This window comes from Rattus norvegicus, chromosome 14 (genome assembly GCF_036323735.1).
Source record: "Rattus norvegicus strain BN/NHsdMcwi chromosome 14, GRCr8, whole genome shotgun sequence".
NCBI classification, from domain to species: domain Eukaryota; kingdom Metazoa; phylum Chordata; class Mammalia; order Rodentia; family Muridae; genus Rattus; species Rattus norvegicus.
The window spans coordinates 24037535-24050490 of record NC_086032.1 but is presented as its reverse complement, the minus strand read 5'-3'; the positions used below and the strand labels follow the sequence as shown (position 1 = coordinate 24050490).

Below are 12956 nucleotides of genomic sequence, written 5' to 3'. Positions count from 1 at the left end.
AACGTTAACAGTCAGAACGTAGTGGTCTTATGAGTTTGTACCAATAACTACCTACCTCTTTGATAGAATAAATTCAGAAACTGATTCTTAAAAACAGAAACCAAGAAGAGAGAAAACGAGTAGATCACATATGGAGCATTAAACCAGGGCCAGACATTCTACTGAACATAAAATGGTTGTGTCGTTCAGTGTTTATAATGTGCTAATTTAATAAGTAGTGCACATAGCATGAGAAAGAGAAAGGGTGGAAAAGGGAGATGTAATGGCTTCTTTATCCTGTAGCAATGGTAGAGCCAGACCTGACTCTGGTTAATTTGGTTAACTATTTCCATCGTGTCTGTATTGGCACTTAAGAGATAAATATTTACATAGGTTAGCAATTTGTATCAAACATAAATATAAAATCATAGCTGAACATATGCTTCCATAGGTCCTATACTTTAAAATTCTAATAAAGATCAATTGAAACTTGTCTGTTTGAAAAGATTTAGAGAGGAATTAAATGTTACCTCAAATTGCAAACTCAGGTGTTTTTTTTCTCTATAATTTAATGATTTTGTTCTATTAAATAAAATATCCTCGACCGGACCCTGCCTGACACTAAATAAACTCAATTGCCTAAATTCAAGTTTTGACACATTTTTAACATTACACCATTTTTAACCAAAGTATTTTTTCTTGTTGTTCAAGCACCACGTTTAAATTTAAATACTCAAATTTAAAGCTACCAGCTAGCATGAAATGCTTTTAACCTAAATGTTTATCCGAGACAAAAGGCAATGTTCTAGAGGTGAGGAGGAAGAGTAGACTGGTCGAGGGAGGTCTCTCTCACACTAGTCACACAAAAAAAATGACTGTCACCTCCAACATCTAATTTTGAGAGTGTTCGATACATAATAGGGTCTATGTTGATTCATTTCCAGAAGTGGTCACCCTCCGGATGGTAATGAGTGGTTTCATGTAGCATTACTTGCCCTGGGTTACAAAAGTCATTAGCATTAAGCTCAACACAGTATGGAAAAGAGCATTTCCAGAAAGGTGTGCACAGCACCACTGGTAAAAATCCTGTAGAATGTTATGCGAGAGACCTTTTTGGAGGGAATAAGGGTACCGGGATATAAGATCAAAAAGACAACAGTGGCTAGGTTCCAAAGGACAATTCCAGGCTGAGCAGTTTGGGCCATCATTTTGTGCATTAGTGGAAGCTGGAGGAGCATAAATGGAAGGGGGGGCACGGATAAAAAGCAGTGAACGGTGAGAGCCTTGAATGTGAGAGCTGAGGTTTGGCCTTCTCCCTTTCCCCTGCTGCCTTTAATGGAAATAATCAACAGGAATGCTGGGTGATTACAGTATATTTTTTCTCTGCGGGAGAGGGAGATTATGTACTCAGAACCATAAAGCATTTGCTTGCAAAATTAATTCAAATTGACTTGCACGGGAGCACTGTCACATGAATTGAAAACAGCTGAAGGATTTTTTTTTTCTTTTTAAAGGATCATGATAAACAGCAATCAAACCACCTGGAAAAATACCTGCTGCTTGGGCCTCAGAGACTTCTGGGAAGTTCAGATCTATTTAACATCTTTATTAATGAACGGGAAGATAACAGTTAAAAAAAAAAAGTCACATTCGCTTACGGAAAATGACGTAAATATCAATGAGAAGAAATCAATATATTTTACTATATAAAAAGTAATTCAACCCTAGATTTCTTACATGGACTATACCATTGGGTGTGGAGACATCTTGCCAGATATAAAATTCCTTAAAATTATGAAAGGAAAGGAAAATTAATACTTGGTATGAAACAAATAGAAGATGTAGTGGGTAAAGCAATCTGTTAAAGGATAATACCTGGGTGCTTCACATCACAGGGGAGGGAGGGGTAGCATATTTAACTCCTGAACAATGATTTGAACATTTATTTCTTTTCAAATACTTGCTAACCGGCAAGAAAGATGTAAAGAAGAAACAATTTAGCAAAATGATGTGTTGGACATGAGGCCTGACCGATTCTGAGTGTGAGATCCATACACTTGGGAGGAAATTAACTTCTCTCTTTTTTCTTTTATTAGATATTTTCTTTATTTACATTTCAAATGTTATCTCCCTTCCAGGTTTCCCCTCTGGAAACCCCCATCCCATCACCCACCCCCTGCTTCTATGAGGATGCTCCCCCACCCACCCACCTACTCCCTCCTGCCTCTCAGCCCTGGCATTCTCCTACACTGGGGCATCAAGCCTCCACAGGACAAAGGGCCCCTCCTCCCATTGATGCCCAACAGACAAGGCCATCCTCTGCTATGTATGTGGCTGGAGCCACAGGTTGCTCCATGTGTATACTCTTTGGTTGGTGGTTTAGTCCCTGGGAGGTTTGGGGTGTCTGATTGGTTGATGATGTAAGGGAAATGAACTTCTGGAGGAGAAGGTTGACATGGGGGTGAGAAAAAAACTTGCAAACCATCATCTGCAAGAGTGGAAGAGAGTTCCTCTCAGAGAGATGCTTTCTTGAGGGGATAGTATATAGATTCAGATTGAAAAGGTGGAATGTTTGGGTAGGCAATTGCAGGTGAGGGATGGAGAAAGTATTATTAGACGATAATATAGAAAAAATTCACTTCTCAGATAAGTTGTTCCATGATACAGGGGAAAATGTGTTGGGTGCTCTACTATGTATAAAAAAGATTATGCATGAGTCCATATGGACATCAAACACATGATCAGTGATCCCTAATGAGCAAACAATGCACCTATACCACAATGCTGTTTTACAGGCCTGAACTTTGATGTCTGCTAACTCATTGTGTGTATTTGCTTATATAAAAATCAGATACAGCATTTGCCTCATAAGCAGAAGGGATAAAGCTGATCATTTTAAGAAACCGGCTTCATGATTGCTGTTTCCATATAGGAAACCTGAATCCAAATCTTTTGTCTTTTACATTTCAGAATATGCAAAATATCCTGAATTCCATAAATTATTTGTCTTATCTACATTATAGGTCTTGGGTGGCTTCTATTTTTCTAAACTATAAAAAAGACTAAGCTACGTTGGATCAGGCAAATTCTTCATTACACTGGCATTTGCACTGTATATTTGAATATCCTTTCCCCTTAGAATATTTTATATCACTGTCAATAAAGAGTTTTTCTTGTATACATCAGTCGGTATGGTTTACACCCTTCTTCATTAGTTTGATCTTTAGCATCTCTGTGCTTGGTGTGGCCCCAGTATATACTACTAGGTTTAACACAGTTCTGTAAAAACAAACCAAAAATGTAAAGCCTCAGCTGTGCTCAGGTGTTGTGGGATACACTGGAGGTTTTTCGCTTTGTATTTTTTTTTAATTAAAAACTGAGGACCTAAATAATTAATGCAGTTAAAGAGTTTCCTGATTCAAAACAAACGAACAAGCAAACAAACACCAAGTGGGACAACAGAATTCCGATCATCATTCATTTTTGCATAATTTGATTATTCTCATTTTTTAAAGTGAATAGGAGTTTTATGTTGCAGAGAAATCAGAAAGTAGGCAGGGAGAAGCAAAAACAACAACCACAACAAATATCTATAACTTCTGTTTTGACATAACTATAGTATAAATTTTTTCCTTTTTTTCCTCTCTCTCTAGGATGCCCAAGCAAGTCTACCTCCATTTTAAAACAAATGTGATTTAACTCAGTGTCTACATTCTTCATGAGATAAATAAGTTATTATAAAATATCATGACGATTCCTAAATGTTGTAAAAATAAACTTAAAATAATCATGATGTTTACTCTTTTTGATAGTGAGAATAAAATCTAGCAAAATAAAAACAGAGGTCTCAAGGCAACTCTGACACCATGCTCATGGGAGACCCGTGGTTTCCACACTGTGTGCTTCAGGAAGTCTAGAAAACCCTACTGGGAATGGTTAATTCCACTAAGTGCAGGAGGCAGGTGTGTACAGTGAGCCTCTCTAACAACAGGATGTGGAAAAAGAAAGTGGTGTAGGAATTTCTGAGACATAAAAATATAATCTGTTTTTAGCAGACATCCAAGTCATTACTTTTATTCTCATAAGAATAAACCTTGGAAACAGTTGCTAATAATTTCCTACAAGCAACTGTTTCCACCCGTGCTAAATCCATACAGGTTAATCAATGGTGAATGTTCCAGAAGGTAGCAGAAGAGGCCCAAATGTCAATAAAGTACAGATTCATTCAGTCAAAAGACAAGCTAGTGACGTCATGAACTTGGCTTTGTAGTTCAAGCGTGAAAAGCGAGGGGCAGAGAAAAGACTCAGCCTTGGGAGTGACTCATCTGTGGTGTCAGTAACACAGTGTCATGGGGATTTGGGTGTTGAGTGGACTCAGAAGGACCAACCACTTAAATTTAAGTAAGTTGCTTACCCTGGCTTTCCTCCCCTACAAAACAAAGCACTAAGGGCATCTTTGTGCATCCCCCTAGTTACGTTTTAAAGTCAATTGCACATATCCCTGTGCTGCAGCCATAGCTTTTTCATGTTTAGACTGAATCCAAAAGAGAAACGACATCGCTTGTGAAAAGTACACAAAACACAAACTGTTCAAGCAATGTGAGAGCCTGATAGTTCTGTGGTTCTTCTGAACACCTATATAAAGAGAAGTCAGGACTAGGAAAAAAAACCCACCACTTTTCTTTTCTTTTCTTTTCTTTTCTTTTCTTTTCTTTTCTTTTCTTTTCTTTTCCTTTTCTTTTCTTTTCTTTCCTTTTCCTTTTCTTTTCTTTTCTGATGGCTCACTTTCCAAACCCTTCAGCTCAGAATTACATGACTCTCTTCCTCCCTGCCCTGTCTGAAGTACCTGTGAGCGTGCCACATATTCAGCACCCAGGGAATGACGTTGCATTAGTAAACACAGAGAGGTTGCGTGAAACTTTGCATAGCTTGGTACCTTAACACATGTCGAGGACCATACAGGAGAAAGGAGGTGAGGAAGTTTACGCGGGAGGACTACAGACAGTAATGCTGTCTAATAATTGATTGATGATTGAAAGAAATGATAAAAGACATGTCTAGATGAAAAGGGAAGATAGGTAATAGAATTAGCATTGAAAACTAGGCCCACACATGAGCACACACATAACGAGCATACACACACACACACACACACACACACACACACACACATACACGTCATGAATTATTATGTACACAATAACTGATATACCTCCTGAAATCCAATCACCTGTTCTAATTAGTGTAAGGGAGCAGAAGGGCACCATCTTAACATGCAACAACAACAAAAATATTTGAAAAAAAACTCAAGTCTTTCTTGGAACAAAAGGAAACTGTAAAGTTTATGCAGTGTCAGAAAGTTGACTGTCTCCAGTTACAACTTTGCGGAAGGACAGAAGAGTCCCCAGTGGAGAGTGAGTCAGACAGGACATCCAGGAGAATGTTCTCAATTTCTTAAAACTGTCTTCTTCATTATGCTTACCCTTGTTGGGGGGGCGTGGAATGCCTCTGGCTTTAGCTTTGTGAAACACATGAATCGACGGAGTAGACATTTAGGTTTTCTGTAAGATCTTCCAACTTTGAAGCACTGACTGTGTGTGTGTGTGTGTGTGTGTGTGTGTGTGTGTGTGTGTGTGTGTGTGTTTATTGGATATATCCACATTATCATATCTATGTAGCTATATGTCTATCCAGAGAGAGAGAGAGAGAGAGAAAGAAAGAGAGAAAGAGAGAGAGGAAATAGCTTCTCTTTAAGAATAGAGGCCTGTGTCCACCTCCGACCTTAGCACTGGAATCCCACCTGGCTTAGACCCTGCAGGCCCTGTGCAGGCCGCCACAGTATTTGTGAGTTCATATGTGCATTAGTCCTGCTGTGTTTAGAAGGCTTTGTTTCCTTTGTGACTTCCCATACCACAGGCTCTTAAAGTCTTTCTGTCACTTCTTCTGCAGAATTCCCTGTGTCCTGAAAGGACAGATTTCATGGAGACATCACATTTAAGACTGAGTGTCTGTATTTGCTCCTTTCTACTGCAGAAGGAAGCTTCTTGGGAACTGTGCCTAGTTTTTTTTTGTTGTTGTTGTTGTTGTTTTTGTTTTTTTGTTTTGCTCTCTTTTGTTTTTTTTTTTTATGAGTGTCTGGATCTAAACTCAAGTACTCATAAATGAATAGGAAGCACTTTGATGACTGAGACATCTCCCAAGTTCGTATAAAAAAATCATATATACAAATCAAAACTTTTAAGCACATGCACCCCCTATGTACTCCTCTTGGTTCCCCTCTAATTATGTGCTTATACTGGAATACACTCATGAGGCACAGCACCAGTATTTGGTCAGTGAAGGCCAGCAAATATGAGTATGGTCCATAGGTTAAATTCTCCAGTAGCTTTCAATGCAGCCCAGTACTCACTAAAATGCATTCCCAATGACAAAATAGTACAACATTCCTTACACTGCATCTTTATCATCAAGTGATGTATGGATGTATTATATGAAACCACAAAATTGTGTTATATATAAATCATTCTGAAATCAATGATTATTCCTCAAAATATATTTGTACACTTAAGGAAAGGCAAAATGTATCATATTTTATTTTTCTTTTGAGGTAAAATAAGGAGGATAAAAGACAATGTTTGACAGATACTAGGATAATTCTCTCTAAAAAATAGTGTTCTATGTTTTTATAACTTATTTCTTTAGATATTTCTAGTAGAAAATTGTATCTGATATTTATATTCTTTCAAGATTTATTTAATCAGGGAAAGTGTTGATTTCACTTTAAAATTAAATTTACTATTTCTGGATGTTTATTTCTTGCTTCAGAATCTTGTGCTCTATTTGAACCACTTAAATATGCTCTGCCATCACGTTTGTTGTTGAATAATAAAGTTTTAAAAGTTCTGACTATCTCTTCCACCAAGTGAGGTATTTCTCAGAGGATGTTTTGACAGTGTTCTTCCTCTATTTGGTTTGGAGAAATTAACAGAATCTGTGGATCTCTTTGAGTTGATTTTGCTTATGTTTGTTGATGAATATGTGTGTTGTTTTAATTCAAATATGAGATTATGCCAGCTCATTAATCTTCATCTATAGTTCCTGTTCCTTTAGGCCTGCTGTGTCTTTTTTATTGTCCATTTTCACTTCCTCCTATTCTTCATCTTCATGTTTGCTCCCTCCTTCTGCCTGGCTAGGTCTGTGGTTGGTCATTTGCAGTGAATTCTTTATTTCAGGTTTTACTTTTTTCCCCTTTCTGTAATATGTTTCTTTATGGAATGGCCAATCTCTATTAGCATTTTGAATTCGATGAGATATACTTCTTATTGTTTCTTAGCCTTATTAGTCTTACATTTTTTTAGACATTTTATGTTTCCCATTGCTTATTAAAGTTAAAGTCTTCACCTAGTAAACCAATTCCCGAGAATCCTTAATGGAATATTTGATTACTATTGTCTTATGTGTTGATATTACTCATCTTTGCACTCTGTTGGTGTTTGGCGGCTTCAATTGTCCCCACATTCTAGGATTTTAGGTTTCTTTGTATCATCGGCATTCTAAAGTAATTCTCAAAACAGGCTATGTTTTCCTGTGTGCCCATCCATGTGATTGTTTAGCTAAATATCAAACAATACGTGACAGATTTAAAAGAAAAAAATCCTCTTCAAACATTAAGTGTTCTCATTTCTACCAAGTGACTATGTGTGCCTGTTGACACATCCATTCAACATTTACCTAAGCAGTTGCCTTTGTTTTCCTTTGTCCAGAACCTTAAGGCCACTCACAGGTGAAACAAATTGGTCTCAGGCCTTAATGGAGCATGCCTAAATCCTTGGCCAGAATACATTTCTGCCTACAGTCATTTAAGTTTAAAGACTCATTTGCTTTAAACTAATAATGCCACATCCTCTTACTTTGTATGTGAATGGCTCCTAACAAAAATGTAAATCAACATTGCACCCACATTCTTCCACTCATGAAGCAAAAATTATCACCAATCTTATCTGAATTATCTTCTCTGTCATCAAAATACACAGTATACAGGTTAGCTGTATCAAAGAAATCATGACACAGAAAAATTTACAATCATTCTGAAAAGAATGAATATTGTTTTAAACTTTAGAATGAAAACTAGTATTATCCTAATAGTTGCAACTAAGAAAATTAAAATAACATGATAGTATTGGAATGCTGTTAACAGCTTTGCCCTTCTACAAAGACCTTTGTTTTCTATTAAAAAAAATGGGCCAAGAAATTAAGCAACGCCGCCCAAAGATTCCAGTCATTGAAGCAACTAGAGCACCATATTGCTACTAACTTGAATATATACTTTCAACATTCTATCTTAATAAATTCTCAATTGGAAAAGGGTAAAAGGTTAAACTGAACTCAAATAGAATAACAATTTCTGAGAGCTCTAAAAGTGTATCTTTAAACTGCATTTCCATCATATCTTTAGAAAGGACAATTTAATATACATATTAATTAAAACATTTTGGCTATAAATAAAATTTCAAAATATAAAATACAAACACACACATGCACAGAGAGAGAGAGAGAGAGGGAGGGAGAGAGAGAGAGAGAGAGAGAGAGAGAGAGGGAGAGAGAGAGAGAGAGGAAGAGAGAGAGAGAGAGAGAGAGAGAGAGAGAGAGAGAGAGAGAGAACAGTTGTAAAACTTTATGAGCGCAAAAGACAATCTGGAATGTATGAAAGTGGAATTGACACAATAGATTCCATTATATTGACAGTCATTTTTATCTTTCTTACAATTTTTTTTTTACTTTTGGGTTCTAACATCTGAACAATATTACTTTTCATATTGTATCTATAAATGTAATTATGATTTGAAATACCAAACTAATTTGAAGGTGTTGAATTATCTGAAAGCAAGGTGATATAGGGATATGAAGACATTATCTGGGAATTTTAAAGATTAATAGCTCTATTTGCCTTTCTTAAAAGTAACTCTCTAAGAAAAGGTTTGTCGTACTTTTCTTCCTGTTGTTGAGAGAAACCCCATGACTTAAGCAACATGGGAAGAAAAGGTTCTTTTAGTAAGATAGGCTAATATCAGTCCTGGAGGGAAGTCAGGGCAAGAACTCAAATAAGACCAGAGGCAGGGACCTTGGAGGCAGGGTCCCTACTGGTTTACCCCTCATGGATTGTTCAGCTTGCTTTCCTACACAGCCTAAGGCTGCCTGCACACAGGTCATAGGCCTACAGTGGGCTGGGCCCTCCTAAACAAATAACTCAACAATCAGAAAAATGCCCCACAGTCATGCCCAAACTGAGTGAGGCTAATGCTCAATTGTGGTTTCAGCTTCTCAAATGACTCTAGCTTGTGTCAGGATAACCAGCACAAACCAGCACAAGGACTAATCAATTCAACTGGTTTTCTCATTAATGAAAAGATAATTGTAATATTCTGCGTAATTATGTGGTTAGCAGAAGACTATTATAATATTCACTTGCTTAAAGTTGTTTCCATCTTATGTGTTTTGTGTAGATGATGTGATAAATTTGTTGCTGACAGGCGTATTAAAATAAAATAGATGTATAGTCTTAAATCCATAAGTGTAATTTTAAAACACACAATTGAAAATTTTGGGTTTCTTGTCAAGGCACTTGAGTATAATTTTGGCTTGAAATTTTTAAAATGTCAAACTCTTAATTTTATAGGTTAATAAAATTAGAATTGTTTTGTTATGAAATTATAAAAATAGATTTTCATCATAACATGATGACATTATAGAAGAATATATTTAATTTGGTCTTTCATTTTCTGATACGTACTTGTGAATTTAATTGGGAAGATAATCCTGTAATCCTCTTTTAAATTTACAAATCTGTAATATACATTATATATATACATATATATGTATATATATATTTAAAATGACATCTAAATTCAAAGCTTGGTACAAAACATTTAAATGGTAATGCAACTGAAGACATGTTTTTGGCTTGAAGGAAACTTAACTGAACTCTTGTAATGGTCTCAATTCTTTTGAAGTAACATAAAAGATGATTTGATATCTACATCATTAATGGTGCACAAAGATGTCAGTTACGTTCCCTAAGTAACTTAACTATGATTGTGGCAAAAGCACCACATTTCCTAGGTGCTGAAAGTTTTTGTTTCCTCTCTCTCTCTCTCTCTCTCTCTCTCTCTCTCTCTGTGTGTGTGTGTGTGTGTGTGTGTGTGTGTGTGTGTGTGTGTGTGTGCAGAAATACTGAAAGGAAAGCAGCGTGTTTGATATTTAGTCATTGAAAACCCTTCCCTTTCAGTTAATTTTTTTATCAGAACTCATTTGAGATACCCCAAAACCCAATTTATAGAAATATTCCACCCTTCTCTCTTGACAAAAATGTCCAATTAAATTACAATCATATGCGACTTTTGTAGGATGAAGGTTACGTATTTAGGCTATGTTTAATGGAAACTTTCTGAAGAACTTACCCCATTCTTTGGAAAAGCAATCCATCCAAGGTCTCCCAGGACAGTGCGCGAATCCAATAAATTCACTGAAAAAGGAAAAGAACAAAACACCAACTGAGTATATCCCTATTGTAGCCCTGCTGAGATGAATACTGTTTATATTACCAAGATTAGAGTATGACTTTTTATGACCAAGGCATGAGTAACAAACTATTATTATAATGAAAAGGGACAGTTGATTTACAGGAAATGATTGACGAATTGTAACAAAGACATTCAAAGTACTTATAAACCTAAATGCTATTTTTATCAAATAAAACTCAAAGTTCAAATAAGACGTGTTGGGATCACCCACAAGTATTGTGTTTATTGACTATGAAAAAGTGTGTCCCTGTGTTCTCAGCTGTCAATCGAGGAAGCCAGGAATGATAACAGGATGTGTCAATGTTTGTCACTCCTTATCTGCCCCAAAACAGAAAGGCAAGTCATTAGCCCCCAAAGCCAATCGGTTGAATAAGGAGTGTGGTTTTCTGCATAATAAAGAGCTGGTAGCCATTGCTAGTGAAGGAGATCCTGCAGAACAACCAGGCAGAGACTGGAGCAACCTGACAGAACATGGACAGGAACACAGCAGGGAGGTAGGGGACAGACCTACATGGTGGCATGCAGTAGCAGAGGAGTTAAATAAGAAACTAGCTAAGAAACTGCTCCAGCCAAAGGCCAGTCAGGCTTTAAACCACACAGATGTCTCCTTGTCTTTATTATTAAACCTCAATTGGGACCCCTAAAAGTCTCACAATGGTGGTGAAAATCTTAAGTCTTCAAAACAAGCCCGCAAACAAAACAACTACTTAGAGTTGGCATTGCTTCACAGCCTTAAAAATTATAGCTAAGCATGTTTTATTTTTATCTCAAGGGCTGTTAAGAATCAGCAAATAATGACATTAAATAACAGTAAACATCTCACAAGCACGTTTAATGTTTTCATGATAATCATCAAAATCTTCAGTACAGGTGAAAATTTATGTAAGAAACAAATGGATATAACTTTACTCAAGATGAAGAATCTAGCAATTCACAAACTCGTAGTTAAGAATCCCATGGCTACTTAGATATATCCAGTCTAAGATAGGCCTCAATTTTTTAAATACTTTATGTCCTGAAATCCTAAGATTTCAAGAAATGTAAGATTTTTAGAAGTCCCAGGATTGATATAAATACCTTCATTATAAAGGGACCAACAGATAAGTGCATAAACTCACATTGACCTAGGTACAGATGTGCACAATGTGCTTACATTCTGTTTTTGGGAAACAAAATTAGTTTAAAGAATACAGTTTTGTTAAATGCTTTGGGTATGGATCGAAGAAAATTATCTTTCTATGGTTTTTACATCTTTTCCCCCCGAAGTAACTGAACTGCTTTGATTGAGCTTAGCTTATGGGAATAGAACAGAGCCACATGTAGTCTCTCTTGAAACTACCCATATCACAATCAAGAGCCAGCATTTTGGAATTTTATCAATTTTAAAAGTGTTATTCTGTCTGCAAGTGCAAGTCTGAAATATCAACTGAACAAGAGTTGGTAAACAAGGGAGCATGTCATACCACACTGTGAGGGTAAGGGAAAATCACTACGACATAGAGCCACAGCTGAAAGTGGAACTGAGGTCATTTCCCAAAAGTTATGTGCACTTAACATATAAATCTACTTCACATTTAGTGAATTCCACTGAGAAAATATACATGCAAGGATATGTATCCTATAAATCAATTTAATGGTTGTAGAAAACACAGAACATGCTAACTTTCACATGGCATGACTTTTCCGGATTCCTGAGTATAATTGTTTTTGTAGTTTTGTAGACTTAAGATGCCAAGTCGGACTTTTCATTAACATTAAACCACTTTAATCATACTTGCCTCACATTGTGTGAAGAACTGTCAGTTCTTTCTAGTATGATGCCTTTATTGAAAAAAACATAGTTAAAAGGGAAAAAAGGTCCAGTGACAGGCTCAAAGTGGGGTCCAGCTCAAGAGGAAGCCCCAAAGCCTGACACTATTACTAATGTTATGGTGGGCTTACAAACAGGAGCCTATCATGACTGCCCTCCAAGAGGCCCAACAAGCAGTTGCAAGAGTCAGATGCAGATATGTATAACTAACCAATGAACAGAAGCGTGGGACAGCTGGGGTTGAATTAGGGAAAAACTGGAAGAAGCTGAGGAGGAGGGTGACCCTAAAGAAGACCATCAGTCTCAAGCAACTGGATACCGGAGATCTCTCAGACACTGAGCCACCAACCAGGCAGCATACACCAGCTGATATGAAGCCTCCAACACAAATACAGCAGAGGACTGCCCAGTCTGGTCTCAGTGAGACAAGATGCATCTAACCCTCAGGAGACTTGAGGCCCCAGGGAGTGGGGAGGTATAGTGGGGTGGAGACATCCTCTTGGAGACAGGGAGGAGGTATGGGATGAGGAACAGCCAAAGGGCAGACTGGGAGTGGAATAAAGACTGGACTGTAAAAAAAGATTAAA

The 12956-nt window shown here is 37.0% G+C and overlaps 1 protein-coding gene across 10 annotated transcripts in view; it reads right to left on the bottom strand.

Moving 5' to 3' along the window:
* Epha5 (EPH receptor A5) overlaps window positions 1–12956 on the bottom strand; it is a 367455-nt gene that overhangs the window by 324364 nt on the left and 30135 nt on the right. For all 10 annotated transcript variants that reach the window (XM_063273652.1, XM_063273653.1, XM_063273654.1 and 7 more), the window contains exon 2: window positions 10437–10501. In XM_063273652.1, coding sequence (XP_063129722.1) covers window positions 10437–10501 — 65 coding nt within the window. The remainder of the gene's footprint in view (window positions 1–10436; window positions 10502–12956) is intronic.